Source organism: Maylandia zebra, linkage group LG10 (genome assembly GCF_041146795.1).
Source record: "Maylandia zebra isolate NMK-2024a linkage group LG10, Mzebra_GT3a, whole genome shotgun sequence".
Taxonomy (NCBI): Eukaryota; Metazoa; Chordata; class Actinopteri; order Cichliformes; family Cichlidae; genus Maylandia; species Maylandia zebra.
Window position 1 is genome coordinate 31,859,647 of NC_135176.1, and position 25,033 is coordinate 31,884,679.

Sequence of the window (25,033 nt, forward strand, 5' to 3'; positions counted from 1 at the left end):
TGCTAGCTAGTGTTGCTCATTGTTGATGCTGGGAAATTAGGAAAGGGAATTGGACGTAAGCATCAGTGTGACTTTATCAACCTATCACATAGAAATCAGTCCACATGCTATTAAAGCCTAAAGAGAAAGATGGAGAAAATCTTTGAGTTTCATTAGAGTATGTTCCAACACTGTCAATAAAAAGATATTAACACATTAAAAGTGAGGGCTACTGCACGTTTTAATATGCAGGGCAGCAGAGAGAGTGGTGCTTTTGTTGCTAGTAACTTTCCATATTCCTTGTGATTTCCATTTGAATACATCAGATGATTGTTGGCAGAGAAATTTGCCAATAAAAGCACGAAGGATGTCACATGTGCTTAATGCAAATATACAAAACCAATGCCAATTATTAAAAAATGCAAATGTGAAAAAAGAAATGAGAATTTTCATCCCATGGCTCATTAAGCAGTAAATGAGTCATCAGGTTTAATGAGCCTGTGCCCCAGGGTCCATTTAAATTACCCAGTTGGATGACCAAAATGCCCAAAAGGGCTGATGAGATGAGAGTGTTGATCCCAGGAGGGTCCAGATCAGTGGTGCTGGTTTACAACAGTGTGCGGTTCTCTGCAATCCATTTACCAACGACTGTCTGTCAACAGAAAAACTGTATTTCAAACCACTGCATTGTTCAAACAGGTGGCATGCAGAGCTGCTGGTATCTTATAGTTTTCACACAATAAGTCATTATTAAAGTAACGGTCACCTGAAGATCAAAACAAGACACTTAGGCTACGTTCACACTGCATGTCTTAATGCTCACATCCGATTTTTTGATCAAATCCGATTTTTTTTGTCTGCTCGTTCACACTACAAATGCGACAGCCAACGCGCTCTAGTGTGAACGCTCAAAGCGGCGCATGCGCAAAAGAAGACGTCACACACAACGCGCTCTGTTTAGACCCAGACCAACAGTATTGTTTGACTGATAGCCTTAATATAAAGACTTGTTTCTGACTTTACGTTTCACAATTTTGCTTTAAGTTATAAAGATATTTTGTTATTTACATTTGGCCTAATAATTATCATTATTGCTGTTTTAGAGGAGCGGTGCTTCAAAGGATAGCTGCAGATTTCTGTCAGAATCTGCAGATTATACAGTACAAATGAAATGTTCACGTTTCTCCAACGTTTTCTTCTAAACAGTTTCACTGGATGGCCAGGAAGTGTTCACGATGTCTTCTCGGGCGCTGATAATTGGCGTCTGTCCTGTGTCAGTGACGTAAAAGACGGATTTAATGCGACTTGACCGTTCAAATAGCAGTCGCTTTCTAAAACAAATATGTATCAATTCAGTACCACATATGAAAGTGGCCCAGGTCGGATTTGTGCCGTTCACAATGTCATAGCATGATCGGATATGGGTCGCATAGGGTCAAAAAAGTCCGATTTGATGCGCTTTCGCCTGCAGTGTGAACGTAGCCTTATTTAATCTACTTTTATTAAACCAAAGTAATGGATTATTGTTAAATCAGATGTATTAAGTAGACACTCAGTGTTGATCACTTCTAACAAAGTTTAGATGATAGCTGTTAATTCAAGTTATCAATGGGTGATTAAAACCAAATATCAGTGGTTTTCCCTACTCCCCAGGAAAACTGACTATATAGCTAACTGATAGCTAGCATCTGATGTCAAGCTAATAGCTAATTAGCATTACCTTTGACAAAGAGACTAAGAGGACAAAAAAATCAAACAAAAAAATTATTGCTACATCCAATTAGAAAACAAATGAAATTTTAGCAATTTATCTATATAAGCACTCATGCTAGCATTAGCCAACATTGACCAGACAAAGACGAAAAGTTAAAATTGGTCCATAAAACCAAACAAAGAATCTCCACGACTTGAACATCTGACCAAACAGTTTTCTCCTCATAGTCAATTTCCTAACAGGCTAGCGAGGCTCTAATAGATAAAACTGGGTTTCTTTTAACTAATGATAGCCGATATGCTAATAGTAGCCTACAAACTGTTTGACAACCATAGTAGCAGTTAGCTGGCTATCTCTCTAATTTTATCTCTTGACAAATAAAAAAATAAAGTAATAAAAGAAACGTGGCTGTTTTTCGTGTAACATGTATACGGCTCGTATGTGTCTGAAGTTAAAGTTTGTTTGCAATTCTTTGTTTTTCTTGATTGGAGACAAACAAACAAACAAAGGGAAAATGAGCAGACTTAACACTGCTTTTCTTTCAAGTTTTAAACTGGTTTTAAACTGGTTCAGCTATATCATCATTATAGCTTTCCTAAACATCCTTTTTTCATGTCATTTCATTTCTAAACACGTGTACATTGGTTTTTAAACTGGACGTTTATTAAAGTGAGTTTCTCTCTTTGTCAAACAGGCAACCAGTGACGAAAAATACATTCAGACAGTACAGAGTTTTAGGAAAAGGTGGTTTTGGAGAGGTGAGTACTGAAAGTTTTTGTTACTTTAATTATAATGTGTTATGTTGCCATAATGTCATTAAAACAATCTTTCTTGGGCAGCTACAGTATATACAGGTAAAGTTACAAGAGTTAAAAGTTCAGAGGCTCTGCCCTCATTTGAGGTCAGTGAAGATTTGAATGAAAAGTTATGCATTGGTAAGTCAGAAAGTTCTAGACTTTAAGACATGTTTTTATTGGATTTAATCTCAAGCGTTAAGAAATCAGAGGCTGTAGATGAGTTTGTGGGTCCTAACACTGGCCAAAGAAACACAGGGCAGAAGGAAAAATTGTCAGTTACGTTCCAGTCATTTAGATTCAGAGAAATGGGTGCTGTTCACTGAGGTCAGACTAAAACAAATGCATTAAAACCTTTAAACGGTCTAATCGTGCAGAAGAGTTCAGTGTTCCTAATTCAATCTTTTCTTTGGCCCCTGAAATGAAGGACTTTATCGGAGGCATCTAAATCCTGTTACACACCACTGAATGGTGTCTCTGTGCCCTCTGTTCGTCTAATGAGACGAGTCTGTTTTAATTCCAAACACTGATAGCTGATTAGGCGTATACGCATCAGGTCATGAGATAACAGGGGACATTAAGTCAGGGTCAGTTTTGTCGGTTCAGATCACGGTGAGTCGAATTTACTGGAACCACAAGGAAGGTCGTGGTGAGGAGAAAACAGGGGACACCTTTAAGTGATACACAACGGCAATTCGGAGTGCTAACATTTTCTGACCGTCTTTGACCTGCATGAGGGGCTCTGGGGTCGTTCAGTGCCTCCCATCTGACCCCCTCAGAGTCAGCTGATTGCTTTTGTACAGTAACTTCAGTATATTTAATGAAACCATGCAAATCTTACCTCCAGGCTCAGAGGATGATCTGAGCACTGATACTACCAGAAGGAGGAGGACACTGCACTGAACACAGCTGGATGCTCTCCTCTGAAGTTTGTACAAGTTAATAAAAGGGACAAGCAGAGCAGACAATGAAGCAACAAACCGCAAAGATCCCACCACCCTCCGCGCATTCTCCAGAAAGAAAAACAATGTTTGATCCGCGTCCAAGCTCCATGAAGCATGTCTGATTTAAATCCATTCCTCTGGTACAGTTTGGCAAAATCTGAACAAAACCCGGGGTTTGTTTCGGTTCTTCTGCGTCGAACAGTTTCACACTGAATGATGTTGGATAAGATAACCATCATGTGTGTATTGTCACTGTAACAAATACAACATAATTGTATTTGCAGTGTCAAAAAGAAAAAGCTTAAATGTGGTTGTTTTACCACAGCTTGTGTTTCTCAGCCTGTCAGTAGTGAGTTGTTTCTTTACCTTAACACTGCTGCTGCCTCACAAAAGTCACTACAGCTGAGACATTAAGTTTCCTTTAACTGTGTGTTTATGTGATAGAATCCAACGTGAACTCGTTTCCTCCTCATTTGCTGCAGTTAATAGTTTGATTTTTTTTTTAGTTTTCATGATTTTTTCAGTCAGTTTCCAGCGAGGTTTTGTAATGAAGCCCGTTTCCACCACTAAAAAAAAATGTATCCATAACTCAAAATTTCAAGTTATTTTCTCAAAATTTTGAGTTAATAAGTTGAAATTTTGAGAAAATAACTCGAAATTTCGAGTTATAGATACTTTTTTGTGTGTGGTGGAAACGGGCTTCCATAGTTTTGTTGGTTTAAATTTTTCTTTTTTAAATGATGATGTTTTCAGGGATCCTAACGTGTCCTTTTTCTTCCACCCCGTCCTCTGCAGGTGTGTGCCTGTCAGGTACGAGCCACGGGGAAAATGTACGCCTGCAAGAAGCTGGAGAAGAAGAGGATAAAGAAGAGGAAAGGAGAGTCTATGGCCCTCAACGAGAAGCAGATCCTGGAGAAAGTCAACAGCAGATTTGTAGTAAGTATCTCATCTCAGCTTCAGATCGAGGGATCGTCGCGGTGGCAGTAATTAAAAGGCAGCGCTGAGGTTTGCAGCGTCTCTGCTGTGGTTTGATTCTCCACCAGATGGACTTCGTTCAGCTGTTATATGATTTGGACGGCCGTCAGTCGGCTCGTCCGGGCTCTCGGGCCTACACCGTCTCCCGGGGTTTAATGCGAAAACTCACAGACGGCTTTAATTAACACATCTTAATCAGTTTGGAAATCTTTGGCACGAGGTTTTTGTGTTTATGTGTGCAGAACAGAACATGCTGAACTAAACTTAAAAGGATTACAGTTTTCAAAAGAAAACAGTCGACGGCGCCGACAAACTCAGAATCTCTGCAGCACGGCATCTGAGGACAGTGCGCACATTTTTGATGCAATTCAACGTCCTCGTTGCAAATACGTTTAAATCCTAAATGAAAACCAGCCACAGCATTTCCCCTGCATCAGTCAGTCGACCTCTCAGTGTCAGAGATCTTATTGGCTGCCTACAGATTCCACATATTAACATCCACATGTGTGTATGAAGAGCCGGAGCCTCGGTGAGCATGTTGGCAGTGTGTGTGTAAGCAGCTGCAGCATACTGCTTAACAACCTCAGGGCTTTAGAGCAGCTCTCAGATCAGCTCGTCGATTTAGTCACAAACGGCTGAAAGTTGTGTGAATCATGCAAAGCCGCCCTAGAAGAGTCCATGAATCACTCCCAGCTCCAAATGCTTAAACACACGACTCCTGTCCATCTCCAGGTGAGTTTAGCGTACGCCTACGAGACCAAGGACGCCCTGTGCCTCGTGCTGACTCTCATGAACGGCGGCGATTTAAAGTTTCACATCTATCACATGGGTGACGCGGGTTTCGATGAGAAGAGAGCCATCTTCTACACCGCGGAGATCTGCTGCGGCCTGGAGGACCTCCACCGGGAGCGGATCGTCTACAGGTGAGCACCCGGACACCTTCCTCTCATCTCATTGGCTCCTGCCTTTCTGCTCACTCTCCGTGTCTTTATCTTCTGCGTAGGGACCTAAAGCCAGAAAACATCCTGCTGGACGACCACGGTGAGTCCGATTACCGAGGAGGAGATATCGCCACCACAAACATCATCAAATCTTTAATTCTGCACGTCTTTCAGTAACATTGCACGATGAACTTTTGCAGTAATTCCAGTCAGTGTTTGGAAAAATAAAAATATGGCAGGTGGGGGGGGAGGAGGGTGAAAATGAGGCCTTGTTAAAGATCTCCGGGAAGCAGCAAGTCATATTTATCTGACTCAAATACAGATTAAAAAGCATTTATGGTTAACGCGAGCTCCGCTTCCACTCCAAGATTCACTTTTGCAGTTTCAGTGTTTGCTGTTAAACACCAGAGGGCGCTCTGACTCCAGGAAACTCTCCTCAGGCAGCGCCAGTCTCTGCTGACATCACTAACAGAGTGACTGAAGCTAAAGACAAACGCCATGAAAGTCTAAATCTGAGATTCTCCGTTTGCAAAAACTTGATGATTGATGGTTTGTTCGATGAATCTGAGCCTTCAATGGGAATGATTTCTAAACACAGTCCTGAGCCACCCCTCCTTTCTTTACAGTGAGCCAGACTCTGTTGTCACTTTCAAAGTTTTTTAAACAATAGTTCTCCAGCTCGCTGAGAGTCGCTCAGACCTGGACCACTTTAACTCTGACTTTTCAATAGTTCAATCTTAAAAAGAGCTCAAGGGATGAACCAGTGTTGTGTCCACATAACAGACACGTTTGCAAAGAACTCGCAGTTTGTTACTAACACAAAAACATAATTTGTTTCCATTTATTTAGATAAAGCAATAAAAATGACAGTCTGGAAGGTATTTAATGCCATTTTGAAGCAAGGCGCTTTTCATAGAGCTGTTAGCTGAAAACTGATCTCAGCATGCTAACATATACTGAGATATGCTGGACAAGTGGAGGAAAAAAGAAGCGGCAGGCCCACAAAACTGTCTACAGTTGAATCACCAGTGACTGAAAGTCTCAAGAAGTCAGAAACAGGGGCCTGTGTAGAGCGAGTGGACCACAGGAGGGAGCTTTGAGCAGATGGGTAGATGGAGTAAATCTTTAATTAGCCGATTATCCTCATGGTTGCTAACATTTGTGTCTTCAGGTCACATCAGGATATCAGACCTGGGTCTAGCGGTTCATGTGCCAGAGGGAGAAACCATCAAAGGACGAGTGGGAACAGTAGGATACATGTGTAAGTGACCTCTGACCTTTACTGAGCAAGTACATTTATGTGAGCACTGCACTAGAGTATGAAGTGCTTTCACATCAAACACATTTCAAAGGGACGTTAAATGTTTTTACCAACTTTAATTTAACACTGAGACGTTTCACAGTAACAAAGCTTTTACACTTAACACTCGAGTGTTGGGAAACATTTGGTTCCTGTGTATTTGTACTCAGTTTATCTAGTTCAGGACTTTTACAAAGTGGTAATTGTACTTTTACTGTAGTACAAACATCCACCTTACGATCCAGATTTCTAATTTCTCTCCCACCGCCTCCTCGCTCCCCTCCAGCTCCAGAGGTGGTGAAAAACGAGCGGTACACCCTCAGCCCTGACTGGTGGGCGCTGGGCTGCCTGCTGTACGAGATGATCGAGGGCCAGTCGCCTTTCCAGCAGAGGAAGAAGAAGATCAAGAGGGAGGAAGTGGAGCGGCTGGTGAGGGAGGTGGAGGAGGAATATTCCAGCAAGTTCTCCGAGGACGCCAAGTCCCTCTGTAAAATGGTGGGTGGAACTTCTTTCTCTTCGGCGTCTTTAGCTCCCATCTGCCACCTCAGTCACGCCATCGTATAGCTGACTGATGTTTTCGTACTCCGGTTTTTAGACTCAGCTTTTCAGAGTGGCTGAAACGTTGCGGCGAGATCTCCCTGCTCCCCGCGATTATTCGTAATCGTCCAATATTCCTGGATCCAGGAGGACGTGTGGATCCAGATTAGCTGTACCCAGATACATTCATCCCATTCATCCAGACTCAGAACCGAACATAAGACAACGTCAGCTCATAACTCCACGAGGCTGGGGGTGTGTCTCCCCCCAGAATCCAGCCTTCTTTGGCGTGAAAGGCAAACATTTTAAAACGCTGCACCATGTCATGGTCGAGGGCCAAATCACAAACCTCGTTATAAACATCGTCCCAGATTTTGGTGAATGGACGAAACAAATGACCGAATTCTCACGCAGAGAAACGTCCAGGGACACCACGCAGACGTGTGCGTTTGCCGTCTTCGCGGCGAATCGTCCGTCTGCGGTTCAGCCATGTTTGCTGAGTCTGCTAACAAACAGAAGACGGAATAACCTCCCAACAGGAAATACTGCAGTTTGTTTTTGGTCATTGGTCAGATCTCCACCTGCATCTTGTTTTAAATGAAAGTCAGGTGGGAGGTTGATTAAGGTGAGATCTGTGGTTCACCTGTAGTCTGAGTTTATCCTGACTCATAATTGGACACCTGGAGGGCGAGTGCACACGGCTCAAAGATGGGAAATTATTGTCATCTCACTGCAGGGTTTCAGGAAAACCTGTTCCATGCTTAGGAAAACAAGCTTTAGACGAGGGAACTTCCTCCTGAAGATCAGAGTCACGATGCGTGAGACTGTGGAGGCCAGACAAGCAAAGCTGGTCACTGGCACTGTGTCTGCTTCGTTTTAATAAAGAGGGTAGCAAACATCCAGAAGTCTTTGCCTTTGGCTGCTTTTCGCAGACACGTCATGCTTTGAATACAAACACACAGCTTCCTGCTAAAACTCTGAAAAACTGGTGGAAAATGAAACCCGGCTCAACTTTTGTCTGAGGCGTATCCGCTGATGCTTTAACGCCTGACCTGAAGCAGCAACTCTCCACCTTCTCTAAAGCTCTGCTGTGTTTTTAACCCCTCAGCTGCTGGCCAAAGATCCCACCGAGAGGCTGGGCTGCCTGGGGGGCGGAGCCACTGAGGTCAAAGCTCATCCCATCTTCCGCTCCATCAACTTCAAACGGCTGGAGGCCGGCATGCTGCAGACACCCTTCATCCCTGATGTAAGTCCAGAGCGAGCACACCGACCTTAAAAAGATTTTAATTTTTATCATGTAGATACTCGAAACTCAAAACTCGGCTTCTGAAGAGTCGTTGACAAGTTTGTGACTTGACGTTCAGGTACGAGCCTGAAAACAGGTTTGTTGGTGACCCGAGATGAAGTCTGAGACTCTTCATCCGTCACACATTCATTTTTGTTTCCCCGAGTGAAGACAAATGATGAGATCTGTATCTGTCAGTGCGTACAGAGTTTGCCTTTATTTTGGAAGGTTCAAAAGTACAAAGTCACAAAGTTCAAAGGTTGGAAAAAACCCTGAAATCCAAAAATAAACACGAGAAATCAGGAAGGACGCAGCGAGCAAATCAGGGATCATAAACAGAAGTCTTAACAAACAAGACTATTTATAGCCGAGGGAGTGATGACACAACGAGGCGCATGAGGGAGCAAAGCACACAGCAGCTGACAACAGTCAGCGACAGGTGAAGACGAGGGGGAGGGGCAAGAAAATGTAAAAACTAGACTCGACAGCGTCTAACCAATCAAAAGGTGTTTCATACATCACATGACTCAAGCGCCACCTACTCCACAGATGGTGATTAAAAATCTATAAAAACATAAAACCGTTATAGAAGGACTTGTGATTCTTGTGAGTTAGTGCAAAATAAACATTTAATTCCACCCGTGATACTAAATACACAAGAAGAAACAAAACATTAAATATCACAAAAATACCAAACTCAGTAACATCTCTGGGGTCACGTCATGTGGTTCGCTGGGATCAACGATGATTCTGTGATTCTGCCGTTAAAACTATCAGAGCTGTCTGTGCATCGTCAGCCAACGTCACAGTCTAAGGCTACGTTCACACTGCAGGCGAAAGCGCATCAAAGCCGATTATGCGACCCATACCCGATCATGGTCTGACAGGGTGAACGGCACAAATCCGATATTTTCAAATCCGATCTGGGTCACTTTCGTATGTGGTACTGAATCGATACATATCTGATGTTTTAGAAAGCGACTGCTGTTTGAACGGTCAAGTCCCATTAAATCCGTCTTTTACGTCACTGACACAAGACAGACGCCGATTATCAGCACCGGAGAAGACATCGCGAACGCTTCCTGTTCATCCAGTGTAGATGTCAGTGAAACTGTTGGAAAGACAACGTTGGAGAAACGTGAACATTTTATTTGTTCTGTATAATCTGCAGATTCTGACAGAAATCTGCAGCTAGAAGCAGCGCTCCTCTAAAACAGCAATAAGGATCATTATTAGGTTATTTACATTATTATGTCAATAACAAAATAACTTAAAGCAAAAATTGGGAAACGTAAAGTCCGAACTCTTTAGATTAAGGCCATCAGTGAAACAATATTGTTTGCTCTGGGTGTACAGAGCGCGTTGTGTGTGACGTCTTCTTTTGCGCATGCGCCGCTTTGAGCGTTCACACTAGAGCGCGTTGGCTGTCGCATTTTATTTGTAGTGTGAACGAGCAGACAAAAAAATCGGATTTGATCAAAAAATCGGATTTGAGCATTAAGACCTGCAGAGTGAACGTAGCCTTAGCCCGGCGTGAGCCACGCTCACTTTATTCAAGCAGCAAAAAGCCTCCAATCACGTCACCGATCCAAACAAAGACAAAGGTCCGTCTTAAAGCCAGGCTGCACTAACTTAAGTAATAAAATCAATTTAATCACTTAAGTCTGGATGGTTTTGAGGTTTTCTGTGTCGTTACTTGATCTGATTCAAATGGCTGAATCACCTCCTCAACAAGTTCTCCAGACGCCTGGTAACGAACCAATCATGTGACTCAGGTGTGTTGACCCAGGGTGAGATCTAAAACCTGCAGGACACCGGCCCTCGAGGCCTGGAGTTGGACACATCTGGCATAAAAGATCAACCGGATCCTGATCCGACCCTCAGAATCAGCTGATGCATTTTTTATGAAAGAAAGGAGGAACTGCAGATGCTCGGTGTGACTGAGGAGGATGAAATGGAGGCAGATGATCCTCAGTGGTGACCTCTAAAGGAAGCTGCTTAAAAAAGAAGATTCAGTTATTTTTTTATTCTGCATTTTTGAACCCTCATAGCTTCATAGGCAGTTTTCATGTAGATGTAAAAATGGATTAAGTGACTTAAAAAGCACCAAATGTTTGACCCACTCTGCCTGCTCTGAGGACCAACGCTTAGAAAACCTCCAGCGTGTGATGTCAGATACTGGCTCTATTAATGGAGCTGATTCTGAGGGGGTCAGGTGGGACGACCTCGCTGATTTTGTGCGTTAGCCGATAATGCGAGAGCCAAGTATCTAATAATAACTCTGAGTGAGAGGCTGTACAATGAGAGCACTCCACAGCACCGTGAGTGAGTGCGTCTCCGAGGCCCTGGCGTGATTTCTGTGAAGCTGCTGCACGGCGTCTGTAACAGGAAGGATCCATACAGCAGGTTTCGTGTTGGGCGGGTACAGAGCGAGCTTGCATCTAATCAAAGAGACGCAGAGTTTGGTTTCAAGGTGTTTTTCCCCTTCAGGTGTGCCTCCAAAAGAGGCCACCGACGAGGCAAACTGGCAGGTTGCAAAACATAAAAAGGAACTCAAAAGACTGAAGGCGCTGTCAGGGTGAAGCAGGAGCTTCCCAATAAAAGCCAAAGAAGACTGAAAAGGTAAACGCAGACTTGTGCTGGAGGTAAGCTGACGAGGGGAGGGCGAAGACTCGGGGTGATGCACGTGGAAACGATGGCAAAGGCAGGAAGCCAACGTGGGGTCAGATAACTGGAGATGTTTGGACTTGTCTCTGCTGAGACTGACGACCTTATCGGCTGTGTGTGTTTGTGTGTTTCAGCCTCAGGCCATCTACTGTAAAGACGTGTTGGACATCGAGCAGTTCTCCACAGTTAAAGGGGTGGAGCTGGAGCCCAAGGACGAGTCTTTCTACAGTAAAGTGTCCACGGGCAGCGTTTCCATTCCCTGGCAAAACGAGGTTAGAGACTCACACTCGGCACACTCCTGCTGTAAAAAATGCAGGAAAAGGAATTTGTTCTCCTGATGATGTTATCATCCGCATCATGATATTTAGAGGTTTTGACATTTATGACTAACAGCAGTGAGAAAATGTTAAACATGCTGCTGCTGCTCCATCTCCGTAGGAGGAGGATAAAAATACCTAATTGGAAAAGCACAGTCCTCACTTTGTCGTTGCGCACACTGTTCACCCGAGAAAATGGTGACTGTTAGGAAAAGTCGCCTGACCTTTAGAGCAGATTTCAGTTTAAAAAATAAATAACAGATAGAACAAAACATAAAAAGGGACTCAAAAGACTGAAGATGGGACTAATTAAATTATAATTGATATAAGATTACATTTTTTTAAGTACAGGAAAGTACATTCAACAAGCCAAAAGCACCAGCACACGAGTTCTTGCAAAGACAGGAAGTTACAGGATGGTTCACACTCCCCCAGTAATTAGATGCAGTGCTCAATTTCCAGAGAACCGTGGTTACACGAGTAACCAAACATTATATTTGTTCTTTCGAAAAACAGTCTTAAATGTAAAACATGTTACAGAAATCAAGCACAGCTTTAATCAGGGAGGCCATAAAGTCAGTCCAGGCTGCTTTGCAACCCACCTTCATCCCTTTTTCATGCCATGTCAAACCTGCCAGATCTGTCGCCACCTGCTTCACTAACGGCTGCTGTCCAGAACAAGTCGAGCCTTTTGACCATGTTAGTGGTAAAAAGAACAAACTCCTAACTGCCCCGTGTTTTTGCACAGGTTCTGAGATTTTTGTGTTTTTCTCGGCAGATGATCGAGACAGAGTGTTTCACAGAGCTCAACGTTTTCTACCAGGACGGGGCGGTTCCTCCTGACCTGGACTGGAGAGGACAGCCGTCTCCGACACCCAAACAGGGACTCCTGCAGCGACTGTTCGGCAGAAATGTGAGCAACCTCCCTCACCTCCAGAACATCACCGCTCTTTTATTTACCAGCATACATCAACACACACGAGCTGTGAGCTAGCACAAAGTACACTAAACTGTGTAGTGTAAGCTAACTCGACAGACGGACGTCGGTAAGGCGGAGTTAATATGGTAAAACAGCAAGATGGTAAAAAACAAAAAAGACCAGTAAATACATACAATACAAATACATGAATAAAATTTAGTCGATAGAAAAATGATCTGCATTCATCTGTGAATGACAGTAACATCGGTGCTCTCTTCCTCCCCCTGCAGGAGTGCTGTGGTAACTGCAGCGACAGTGACGAGGAGCCCACCAGGCTGTGACAAACCACACACATACCATCTGATTTGTTTACAACTTTTGCACATTTGTATTTTTACGGTAGTCCTATCTAAATGTCAGAATGTAAATTTTCATCATAGCCATAATGTTTAATGTTATTTAAAAGTGTGAAATATCTGCTGTTTCAAATCAGGAGGCGGAGACAGAAAATGAACTCTGGTTTTTTTGGTTTTTTGTCTTTTATTTTTAGTTTGTTGTTGTCATTTGTCCAGGGAAGACTTTGCTTTTGTTTTCATCCACTCACACACTGAACTGAGGGCTGCTTCTGGCTGCGAAGCAGCTCCACTGGAACAAGCGCCTGCTGTAGAAGTGCCTTGCTTGAGGGCACTGTGAAGTGAGGACCGAACATTCCTCCATGTCTTTGTCCAGGGAAACTTTCAGCCTGTGAACTGTGACCACTTCTTCTGCCCTCCATCCTGCTGAGACGAACCTCACCGCTTTTTTATTCTCTTGTTTGCGAGCTGGGACATTCAGGGTTTGAACATTTGGGTTTTTTTCAGAATTTTTCCGATGGATTTCATGAGACAATCGACTCCTCGTGTGTGTCAGCGCAGCTTCAGTCACTCTTGTCAGTAAAATATCAGTTTTCAGATGTGATGGGAGATAAGCCGTCCAGTTTTAACAGAAACTCTGAGATAGAAATGATCACCCTTAATCACTTCTGGTCACTCAGAGCTGCATTGACCAACACACCTTATTGTGCCTTCATTTCACTCACTCTGGTTTATCCTGGCGAGGTTTGGAAAGCAGCTATGATTACGTACTGGCTGAAATTCAGAGCAGCAGCAAAGAAAACTGTTACACCAGCTCTGGTAGTTTCCAAACTGCCACCTTTAACCCCTGATAATAACAACATCAGCCCGGGTTTCGTTTACCCACCAAGACATCTGGTTGTCCAAAGGTTTTTGTTTTTCTTCAGTGGCATAAATGTTGTGTTTCAATCACAAGAGTCAGCATGAATGAAACTCAACATGTCACAAAGATCTACAATGATTGTGATTGATTATCTAAATAAAAGATGAAAGTATATGACTGAAGACACAAATCTGAATTAGTTGGTAAAAATTAAACTACAAAATTATGACAAATAGTTACTACTTATTTTGTTGCATATCGCGAGACAAGAGAAGGCTTGTGTGATTGTGAAGGAAACTAAAATCATCATGTAGGCCAATGACACACTGATCTACGTGCACCGGGTCATGTTACAAACCGGCTGTGCTGGCAGCCGGTGCAAGCTGCTTTGCAACCCCCCGCCAAACCCAGATCCTGTCACTGATGCTGTAGCTCCCAGACCAGACTCATACTGCCAAATATAAAGCGCTGCAGATAAAACAATGAGGCTTTTTTCTTTTCGTCCCAGTGTTTAGTGCTGCACACTGCGTTTCTCTCAGGGTTTCTGCTGCCTCCAGTTGCTCTGGGTTCTTTCTACTCAGTCCAGACTCTCTCAGTCACTCTGAAACTGAAACGACAAGAATAACTGAAGCTTTGGGGTCAAACCCTGAGACTGAAGTTGGACGGTTACAGTCAATGGTTTTCTATCTCTAAGCTATTAAAATGAAATACCTCTGAATGTACAGACTGGCTGCCATGTTGTTTCTGCAGAACGACCTTTAGGACAACAGATGCAACTAGACGCCAAAGTCTCACAAACATCCGTTTGTTTCTGCTGTTATGTTAATCCTCCGTAGCGGATGATTTTGGAAACCCTCCTCTTGACTTACAGGCTCCAGAATTAAAGCTGTACCATAAAATACGGTCACTTTTTAAGACTTTCTTCACCAAGTTTTATAAAAGAAAACATGATTTGACACTTTGCTCTAGTCGTGTTTCTCAGTCTGATGCTTGTCTGTATTTGGAGCACTGAGCTGTTATAATTATGGCTCCGTAAGTATCCCAGCAGACCAGACAGGAAGTGCTCTGTGATGGGATGGACCTCCATGACCCCTGACCCGCTGACCTTTTAGTGCGCCTGATATCTTTAATGTTAAAAAATAAATGGAATTTTCCTTTAGCCAGTCAGATAGTGAGATTGATCACTGAGGTGAATCATGACCTTATCGTGTATTAAATGCAGCTAAGTTTGCCCACTGTGCAGGAAAGGCAAACATGAGCGTGACTGATGGTTTCTTCCATAAATCTCAGACTTCAGTGGGATCCTGCTTACACGACAGCAGGAAAAACTGCTGCTTTTAGCGTTCGAGGACAAATGATCCAGTTTTTTAAAAAGTTAACGTGATGTCAAAGGTTCTGAGCCACTGAGGTCAGGAATCCTCCAGGCTTCCTGAAGGTGTTTTAAAGTTTTTCTTTGGACATCGGCTGCTTTGTCACCTGACCATTGCAGATGATTGTTGTTTTGTTTCTTAAGTCAGTTAACACTGACCTATGAATCATTAAGCATAAAGTATGCACCCAACTCAAGGGATTAACCAGCATTTTGTCTACATTTAACAGACAACTTAGCAAACATCCGATTTTAAATCGTATCTTTAAGCACTTACTAGCATCCAATTGCAAAAACATCATTTGTTCCCATTTCTTTAGTTAAGTCTGTGCAAAATCACAAAGGTAACACAGTTTGACAGACAGAATCATATTTTTCCACCAACGAGGTGATTCTCAAAGAGTGATTAGCTGAAATTAGTACGTTAAGAAAGGGGAAAATCCAGGCCTCTATGTGACCTTCAGCTGATCCAGCTACTGTTTTATGAAGCGTCATCAGCAGGAGTCTCAGTGACACCAGAGCTGGACTGAAAATCAGTGGTGACAAGGCTGATGAATCCAAATGTAACTCTTTTCCTTGAAATATGTACAGAAGAGAAGAGACGAACAGCAGTGAGTATCTGCAGCCATCTGTAAAACACACTGTGTGACAGTTTTGGGCTTCATTGTCGCAGTAATTGTCAAAACCGATGAAATTTTGACCCCAAAATGTAACATCAGATTTTAATACCAATATCATCTGAAAAGGATCCGATTGGCAGCAGCCTGTATTTTCAGCGCACCTTTAAAAACACACTATCAGTGCAGTAAAAGCATACCTGGATACCTGGATCGGCTTCCCCAGAGCCCAGACGCTGACCAAGGATAGAACAAAACGCAGAAACATCACAAGAAGAGCTTTAAATGTCTTTCAGGGAGCCTTGAGAAGGATTCCTGAAGACTGCTGAAAGAAATTCTGCCAAAGAAAGTTCAGACTGTGCTGAAGAACACAGGCGATCATACCAAATATTGACTTTTGCCTTACATGCTGTATTTCCATGTATATTTGCACGTTTCAGTAAATCGCTGCATCTATTTTACATTTTCCAAGCAAAATAGAAACAAAAGACTCAACCCTGTGAGGTACAGCACTGTGCAAAAGTCTTACGTTTTTAGTTTCTGGCCCAAACTACCAGTATTGTTCCTCCTGCTCTGCAGTTTTGAAATGCTTCGATGACAGACAGAGTTTGGAAACGTCAGTGTCACAGTGAACACCAGCATCTGTCGTCACTGTGATTTATATAATAATATTATTGTCTCTAAATGACAGGATGAAACCTGATGTCAACCACATCATTAACAGGGGTCTGAGGATCTGAAGTTTAGTTACACAGACTCACTGGAAGAAGGAAGCACATCACCTCCACTGAATGTAGCCAGAGCCGATCTGCACATGCGACAAGTTTTATTTATACCAGTTTTAGACAAAAATATCCATAAAGCCCCAGAAACTAAGAAGTCTCCAATCTGAAATAAAACAACACTTTTGTTCTCTAGTTTTTCTTGAAGCAAAGCTGAGTTTTTCCCCCTGAAACACAGCCACTCTGCTAATGCGTGCTGATTGGTCGGTTAAGGACAGACTCAGTGGCGTCCAGCTCCAAATGATAGCCACACATTAGAAGGTAAACCACAGCAGAAACTTTGCGTGTAGAAGAGACGTCTGATTGTTGTGCTGCTTGCTTCACGCTCAAAATAAAAATGGAGGATGCCCCAAAGCAGCTTGTGGTGCTGCGACGTCCTGCATACTCACAGAAATGCATTTAAAATCCAGGTGTTTGGAACTTTGTACGCTCTCTCACCCAGAACAAAAGAGTTTATCCACCGGATTTACATTTTTCAGCTCCACAGAGTCCCGTTCTGGACTACCACAAATATTTCCATGACACAGGAAGTCCAGCGTGCTGAAGTGATCCGTTAGAGGCTGTCTGACTTTGACTGACCACAATCAGTTTGAGTGAGCTGCTAAGAGTCCCAGGAAGGAGATGCTAATCTTAAGTATCAGTTCAGGAAGTTCAGCTCACCTGCAGATCAGATGATCTCAGAGCCCACCCACATCAGGTTCAGCTGACACCAATAATTGTGCAAACCGCTTTACAACCCACCTCCACCACAGCTCCTCGTTTCATCCGCTGCCTGACTTGATCAGTGTCACAGAAATGGATGGAAATAATCTCATGAGCAACAAATCTCAACTGTCTCAATCTGAAAGTATTTACAGGAGCTTTTGTTGTGCATCTGAAAGCCACTCGGCAACCCCACCCCTTCTTCTTATTTGATACTGGCTCTGTTCTGTTGTGGAAGGAGCGTCATCACCAAATCTAATATTTGGTGTCTGCATGTTCCTCATTCCTCTGTAGAGGAAATGGGTTAAAATAATAAAGAATTAGCCTTTGACAACGGCAAGAAAGCTGGGCCAGCTGTCTAGAAGCTTTACTGCCGTTTGGTAAAAGAAAGTTACTGAACTGCGAGTGAGCTGTTGATCAAACGTTCTAGCCTGAGTTGAAAAACAGAACTTACCTTTAAAAAATGTATTTTTCTCATCAGTCCACTCTTTGATTCTGAGCTGTGTTTCAGTTTTCTTTGTGTAAATCAAGTCAAGGTGTGCCTGCTGTTCTCAGCCAGGTCGTTTTAACCAAACACGTCACGTACAGAAAATCACAGATCCCATCCTAAGTGTCTTTTGGTGTTTGAAGGTCCTCTACGACATTCACAGTATGTTTGAAGCCTGCTGCTGTTTCCTCCCGTCACTGGTGTGTTTTTCATGTGTGAGGAGGTTCTCAGTCACCCAGCTCATGTCACGGTGGTCTAAAGTTATTTTTTATGTTATTCAAGATGTTTGACCATCTCATCCATACAGACATATTGAGTTATAAGAGCTGATGGGGATTCATCGCAGGTACATTGAATGAAATGACAGGATGAAGGTTGAATCACCTGTGAGGCCCTCAGCTGAACTCCTTCCAGGTGGACATCGACGCCTCCGTCGCTCCTCTCTCAAACCTTCGATCTATTAGGTGCAGATGTGAAGCTGAGTGGCGCCTTGACGACAGGGCGTCTCCGGATTGGTTGCTGGGTTTCACTGCAAACACCGTCTGCCACCTCGGTTCTTTTCTGACGTGTCAGATATGACCGTAACCAGCTGTGAGGTCACTCAGGTCTGGACCTCACTCATCTTTATCAAAACAAAAGACAAAAAAATCATCATGAATCAACGTGCGATGCTCTAGATCACTTTTACTTTGAAAAGCCTCTACAAAATTCTGCGACACTACGGCCCGCCCTAGATGCCTGTGATTGGGTAGAGTTTAGGTTGATGCACGACTCACGAGGAACAATAATTGATTAATTTAAGCTTTTTGTTTCATATTATAGTTTTACACACACACAACCTGCAAAATGAAACCTGATTCATTTGTAAAACCTGGTTATAGCTCAACACCTGGACAGGTTAGGACATGTTTGTGAGTTTGACCCGGCGATACTGTGTGTCAATGAGGATGTTACGCTTGGAGAAGAATCTTCAAGGGCATGTTTGCGAGTGGTTGCCCCGTCGTCCTGTCCTGTGAGTCACTGAGGACACTGTGCTTGGATAGGAATGACTCACAGGAGACCAGACACAGATACAGGCCACAAAAACACAGCTACCCATCAACACTAAATGGATAAAGGACTCTTTCAAAGAAACTGTTTCACATTATGGACTTCAAAGTCAGGCTCTTTGAGAGAAAAGCTCAACTTGCATCCAGACCTCGATCTGCTGCAGGTTGAATAGCCAGAATTTTAAGTTGCAGTCAACTTCTCCAGTCCGATCCTGTGATTCCTACAGGAACAAAACTGACTGTAGTTTTGGTTTGAGGAGACCGAACCTGTTTGATTTTAACCTTTAAGCTTTTTCAGAAACTCCCACTATCCCAGCCACTGACAAAATATCCCAGCAGTCAGAGTAACTTTATGCATCAAGCAAAAATAAATTCTATGTCTCTGACTTGAAGAAATTTGTTTAACATTTAAACCTATTTTCTGTATATTCCAGCACATAAAATAAAATATTTTTTGTGTTTACACTCACAAATAGATCCAAGTGAAACACAGCAGAAAATAAATAAAATCAAAGACTTTGTGCTCCTGTTGCTCTATTGTGCTCACAGCAGTCGCACTTTCTGCACCTGCTGCAAGATGGCAGCAGCATGTCTCCTTGTTGAACGTCTGCTTTGAATTTGTGGGGTATTTTTTTGTTTTTTACTATTTTAAATGGGTTTTCGTTTTTTCCAACAAGCTTTTTTAAGACTATTTTAAAGTATTCTCTAAATTCTTGGAAAGTAGTCTATTTATTGGGCCTGTGCTGCCGGCTGAACCAACTGCATCTGTGTTGCTAGTGGAAGACATCAGCACCACACCAGGGCCTGTGCTGCATCACATCACGTCACTGTCATGAGACATTCTTGCAAAAAAATCACGGTTTTAGTAACGCAGTAACGCAGCGTTCCTACGGGAAAGTAACAGTAATCTAATTACCTTTACTTGAAAAAAGTAATCAGATTACACGCGTTACTGCCCATCTCTGCCTACGAGTCATATGTTCATCATCTGAAGGCAGAATACGCCTACAAACAGATTAAATGTCTTGATGCTCATCCAGGTAAGTAAATCCCAAAAGGTTGATTCTGTTCGTCTTGGGACTTCCAGAACAACGTGGCCTTTATGGAGGAGAAAAAGAAGAGAGCAAAGACTGGGTTGGACTGAGGAGCTCTTTAAAAATGTATCTTCAAATCCCAAAGTTACTAAATCCAGCTCGAGCTATCCTGAATTAAACGACCTACATGAGGACAGCAGGTGTGTTAATGGTCTGTTAGTTTCTCGCCGCTGGCGTGGTTCAAGGATTCAGGCGGTGCAGCTCTGAATGTGTCCGTCATTGTTTCTGCTCTCCTGCTAACAGACTATTCATTACCCCGGAGAGCCTTTCACTGAGGAACACGCTGACGTCATTCATTCATTTATAGTGAAAACTGCTCCGGCTGCTTTCACGCTGTTATAGCTTCATAGATTATAAAAGCACTTTTCTGTGAACCATCGCCTGTAAACCCTGAAAAGCTTTAACAAAACATAATACAGACTGAAATAAAAGCTCTCGTCCTGGCTGTGGAGCGACCTCAGCACACATTCAGACGAGTCAAATAATCGTTAGAAACATGACGTCTCTCCAACTCTGTTTTTTGACCTCGATAAAAAATATGATGGTTTCAAGGAAAGCGGTGACGGAGACTTAGAAGAGAAGTCCTTCGGGAATCCGACTGCATGTAGACGAGACTATGAAATCTGCTGAAGAGGTGCTCGTCTTTTTTACGTAACACGAGCCTAAAGAATTTATCAGTCGTCATTCTCAGTCTCTGACCCTCAACATGAAGCTTTATTAAGAACAAACAAATCCTCCATCATCTCTGTGCCAGTGTGTTTATATCAGCCGGACCACAGTCTGCAGTCAGCTACACCCATTCACATCTTACTAATGCAAATTTCTAATCAGCCAATCACATGGCAGCAACTCAGATCTGGAGTTCAAAGTGAGCATCAAAACGAGAAACTGAGATTTAAGTTACTTTAAACGTGGTTGTTGGGTGTTTCAGAAACTGATGATCTGCTGGGATTGTCCCTGATAACAATCTGTAAAGTTTATGGAGAATAAAAGCAGACAATGGCCTCTTTAAACAAGCTGATGAGACAGCAACAGGAAGTCAAGGAACCAGTCTCTGCAGCCACGGTCTGCAGAAGAGCATCTCTGACTGCACAGCAGAAGACCACACTCAGACTGTCACTCCTGTCAGCTAACAACAGGAAGCCTAGGCTGGAAAAACATTGTTTGGTGACATGAGTCTTCCTGCTGTGACATTCAGATTGCTTTGTCAGTATTTGGTGTAAACAGCATGAAAGCATGGATCCATCCTGGCTTACATCAGTTCAGACTGGTGGTGGTGTAACGGTGTGTGGGGTATTGTTGGCCATATCTGTGGTCGATTAGCAGCAGCTGAGCATCATTTAAACACCGCAGTCTACCTGAGTGTTGTTATTGACCACATCCATCCCATTAAGACCACAGAGTATCCATCCTCTGATGGCTGCTTCCAGCAAGTAATATTCCATCATTTCAAACTGGTTTGTCCAACTCAAATGGCTGGTCACCAGATCTCAGCCCAGTAGATCACCTTTGAGTTGCGGTGAAACGCAGGTCCAACCCAGTACTTGGACCTGCAGGTTAGTACTGGTTTGAAACCTGCGTTTCAACCCAGTACTAACCTGCAAACGTGGCTGATGTTTAGTTTTCTGGAGTGATTGATCGAAGGAGTGCAGAACGTTTTTAACCAGAACGTTTTTAGATATAAACTAGTTAGCTAACATCCTGCTAACCCTTGACTCGGTTAAACCTTTGATACTCCGATGAAGGGTTAGCTAACATTTCATTTCGTTTGATGATGTGAAACATGTAAATGTGACAAACATTAAAAACTCAAAACTGGGAAAATACTTTTTACTGTAGAGCTGTTTCCACTAACTCACTGAGTCAGGCTAAAAAAATGTTTTATTACATTCTGCTCATTTCGTGCATTCAGATATTCGCTGTAATAAACACGTAGAAACCAGATTGAGATGAAAACACCACCAACCAGGATTTTGCGACCTGCCAGAAGTCCAGCATAAGAAGATTCATCAGGCGTCCTACCCTCATGGCTCATACCTGTGATTTAGCCGAAAAACTAATCTTCACCAAACAGCACAAGTATGTAAAATATGAACAGCTTGTCCTTGGAAATAATGGCTGCAGATTATTTCAGAGATGCGGCGGTGTCGGCGAGTCCTGCTGGGCCTCGTCTCACCATCTAATCAGTGACAGTCACTCCCCAGGTGAGTAAAATTAACTGTAATAAGCTAGCAGGGCAGAGATCCGGCTGAGTGAATCATTTTCATGTATAAAAAAGAAAGAAGTCAGTTTGAGTCAGACTGCAGTGACGTCTGTCCGTGACACTGCTGTGAATGCTTTTACAGCGTTGATACATTCCCCGTCCACATTTCTCTGATCCTCCTATTGAACCAAGCCTGTTATTTTACTCTCTGAACTCCTCTTTGTTCCTTCAAACCATTTTTCGTCCCTCCTGATAACAAAAGTCCCTCTGCTAATGCCAAAGCAAAAGAAGCCTGCAGCTATAAGCTGTGGAAATGTTAAGCCCAAGTTATTAAAGGCTTACAGCGCAGCGTTTGGTGAAATTAGTGTGAAACATGTAATTTTCTCCAACACAAAATGGTCAATATTGTCTCATTAATTCCTCCACATGCTGCTCTAAGTGCGACACCGATATTTGTCATCAATATTCTCATTTAATGTGAAACAGGAGCTTTCTCACTTTAAGGATTCTGGGAACCTTATTCACAGATTTTAACGCGTTTTTGCTGCTGTCAGAACCAGATGTGATTATATTTGGGAGACACGGTGCGTATAACAGACACAGAACACTTTGTAACAGGAAGCCGAAGGATTTGAATACTGCTGTTTGTTGAATGTATGCTGAAATGTGGTGTTCCACAGGGAGCTGTTCTTGGACCTTTATCACTTCTGTTATGCTTGTTGGTGTTATTGAAGAACACAGTGTGAATTTCTATTTCAGTGCTGACGACAATTAATTATATTTCTCCTACGACACCAAATTACCAGTTAAACAAATTAGCACATGGCTGCTGCAAATATTAATGACTTGTACTAGTTCCTGCATTAACCACTGAAATTATAACCAACATAAATATGACGCACATTCCTGTTTTTAAAAGATTTCCCAGCAAACATTTCAACACAGGCTGGCTGTTAGCCCGACTTCTTGAACATTTCCTGGACGTCCTTCTTAGATTTTCCAGCAAAGAAAGCTTATGTTCAAGAATCTTTTAATATGTTGGTTAATTACAACAAAATTAAATCAAACAGACTCGTTCTTCTGAGCTGAATGTGAACCGCTGACATCATAGGTCCATATTAATGCCGGCAGAGGCGATGGTTATGCTGGTTTGACATGTTACTGTCAAAATAAAACCTCTTTAGAACTGGGAAAGATTGGCAGGTGAATTAATTTTTTTTTTCATATTTGGTGAACATTCAGTTGCAGCGCCCTGCTCGTCATCCAGAGGATCAGCAGGCAACACCACCAACCTGTGGATCACCACATTCAGGAAACTCAACTGGTTGTAGTTCTAACTTCATTTAACTTCATCACAAACAGGTTGCATATAATTGGTGACTTGATTCAGCCACAGACTGATAGCAGGCTGACTGCGTCTTATCAGAATCAAAGTCAAAATCCTTTATTGATCCCTAGAGAAATTATGTTGGTTACAACATTGCTGGCCTTGCAGATCAGTCTGTTAGCAGCAGCAACCTTCAACCTGCTGCCCCAGCATGCAACAGGGTAGAGGATAGCACTGGCCACAACAGACTCGTAGAAAAGTTATTGCTGTGTAACTGCCGTCTTGTCTCACCAAAGCTGTCCTGAAGATCGCGGTTGACAGCGACTGGCTGAAGATGCAGTCCCCGAGATGCACCGAGGCCGTAAGCTCATCGCACGGAGTTTTGGTCGTGCCGCTGTCGAGTCGACTCGAGCATTAAGCTCATCAAATGTCTTACATTTTGTTTATACCCATCAGGCTCTGGTGATACTGCTCTGAGATCTTGGGGCGGTTGTTATGTGACCGTGTGCAAGTTATCAATCAAATGTCACCTGATTAAAAACCAAAGACAGCTGCATTTATTTTCTGACCCATATTACTTATTTCATGGTTCAGTTTTTGCCCAGTTTGGACCCGCAGGCTCAGAACAATAATTAACGCACTCAATTCACGGAGGTGGGTCTGCTGCTGCAGACAGGCTGATAACAAAACCCACATCTGACACGTTTGCCATCTCATCTCATTATATTCCATCATAACAGTTTACTAATCGTTCCTTATTGGCTGACATTGCTCCACATAATGAAAGTTAATCATGAGAGAGGGCAGATATCCACGTCTTAGGAGAGAAGTGGGATCTTTTTTCAGAAAATGAGAATGTCTTTCTCGATCACACGGGGAGAAATTAAAGCCCCATAAAGTAAAATTAGAAAATGAAATTGGTGCAGAAACAAGCAGCATGCACGAGTGTCAACATCTCCCATCCATCCTCCGTTTTAACCCGCGTTACCACGGCAACTCGGAATCAGGAAGGATTTCAATGAAGCGATTATACTGTAAGTAGACACACGCCCACACGTGTTGTCACCCACGCAGACACCCGTAGCGTACGCTCGCCGCCGCTCTCTGCATTCGTCTCTTTGTGGCAGGCAGAGGAGGAAAAGATGATTGCTCGCATATTTCATGATTGCAGCCACTTTGTCTTTCATGAAGATACAAACGAGGAGAAGGAGGCAGAGCAGGAGAGGCGCCGTGTCCTCTCAGCAATCAGGTCGTGAGCTGTGTGAAGAGTCCTCAAACTCGAGCGGCGGGGAGGAGCGCCTCATATCTCACTGTCACTTCAAAACCCTGAAAATCTACCTGCGAGCAACCTGTGATTAAAGCACGACGCGAAGCTCAGCAGTCTCGGCTGGAAAGCCAGCCCATCACCTCAGAGACAAGATAAATGTAGGCTGTTGACTTTAAATATCATTAAACTTTATTTTTAGAGCACTTTTTCCTCAGGAAGATACAGAGCGGGTTTCAGAGAAGGAAATTAAAAATGCTCAAACAGCGAAATGAAAAGAAGCACAAATGCTGAGGAGAAAGAAATGTTCAGAAAATAAGAAAGGCCTCATCACCATAATCACATCCTGCTCTTTGGGAACTCGAGCAGCTGCTTTCTTTGCTCGCTAAGACTTGGTTGGAGACGGTGGCACAAACAAACTGTTGTGTTGAATATAGGGCACAGCTCTGCAACTACTTGCAATCTAGTTGCTGTATTGAGAGGTGCAGCCAAACGACTATAAGACGGAGTCAGCTCAACTGGGTCATGGTCAGCATGTTAATCTGAGAGACA

General features: G+C 43.0%; 1 protein-coding gene and 1 long non-coding RNA gene across 3 annotated transcripts in view; one reads left to right on the forward strand and one right to left on the reverse strand.

Annotated features, from left to right (window-relative positions):
* Window positions 1-14,550, forward strand: part of grk6 (G protein-coupled receptor kinase 6) — a 48,715-nt gene extending 34,165 nt beyond the window's left edge. For both annotated transcript variants that reach the window (XM_004556836.4, XM_024803923.2), the window contains 10 exons: window positions 2,388-2,451; window positions 4,227-4,367; window positions 5,139-5,329; window positions 5,410-5,447; window positions 6,519-6,608; window positions 6,934-7,142; window positions 8,293-8,430; window positions 11,271-11,408; window positions 12,232-12,366; window positions 12,663-14,550. In XM_004556836.4, coding sequence (XP_004556893.1) covers window positions 2,388-2,451; window positions 4,227-4,367; window positions 5,139-5,329; window positions 5,410-5,447; window positions 6,519-6,608; window positions 6,934-7,142; window positions 8,293-8,430; window positions 11,271-11,408; window positions 12,232-12,366; window positions 12,663-12,713 — 1,195 coding nt within the window. In that variant the 3' untranslated portion in view covers window positions 12,714-14,550. The remainder of the gene's footprint in view (window positions 1-2,387; window positions 2,452-4,226; window positions 4,368-5,138; window positions 5,330-5,409; window positions 5,448-6,518; window positions 6,609-6,933; window positions 7,143-8,292; window positions 8,431-11,270; window positions 11,409-12,231; window positions 12,367-12,662) is intronic.
* LOC143420883 (uncharacterized) lies at window positions 442-21,923 on the reverse strand. The gene is made up of 3 exons (XR_013100646.1): window positions 21,654-21,923; window positions 17,929-18,166; window positions 442-631 (listed from the first exon to the last, which is right to left on the reverse strand). It is a non-coding gene; the product is annotated as an uncharacterized LOC143420883 (long non-coding RNA).
* Window positions 21,924-25,033: the final 3,110 nt, after the last annotated feature.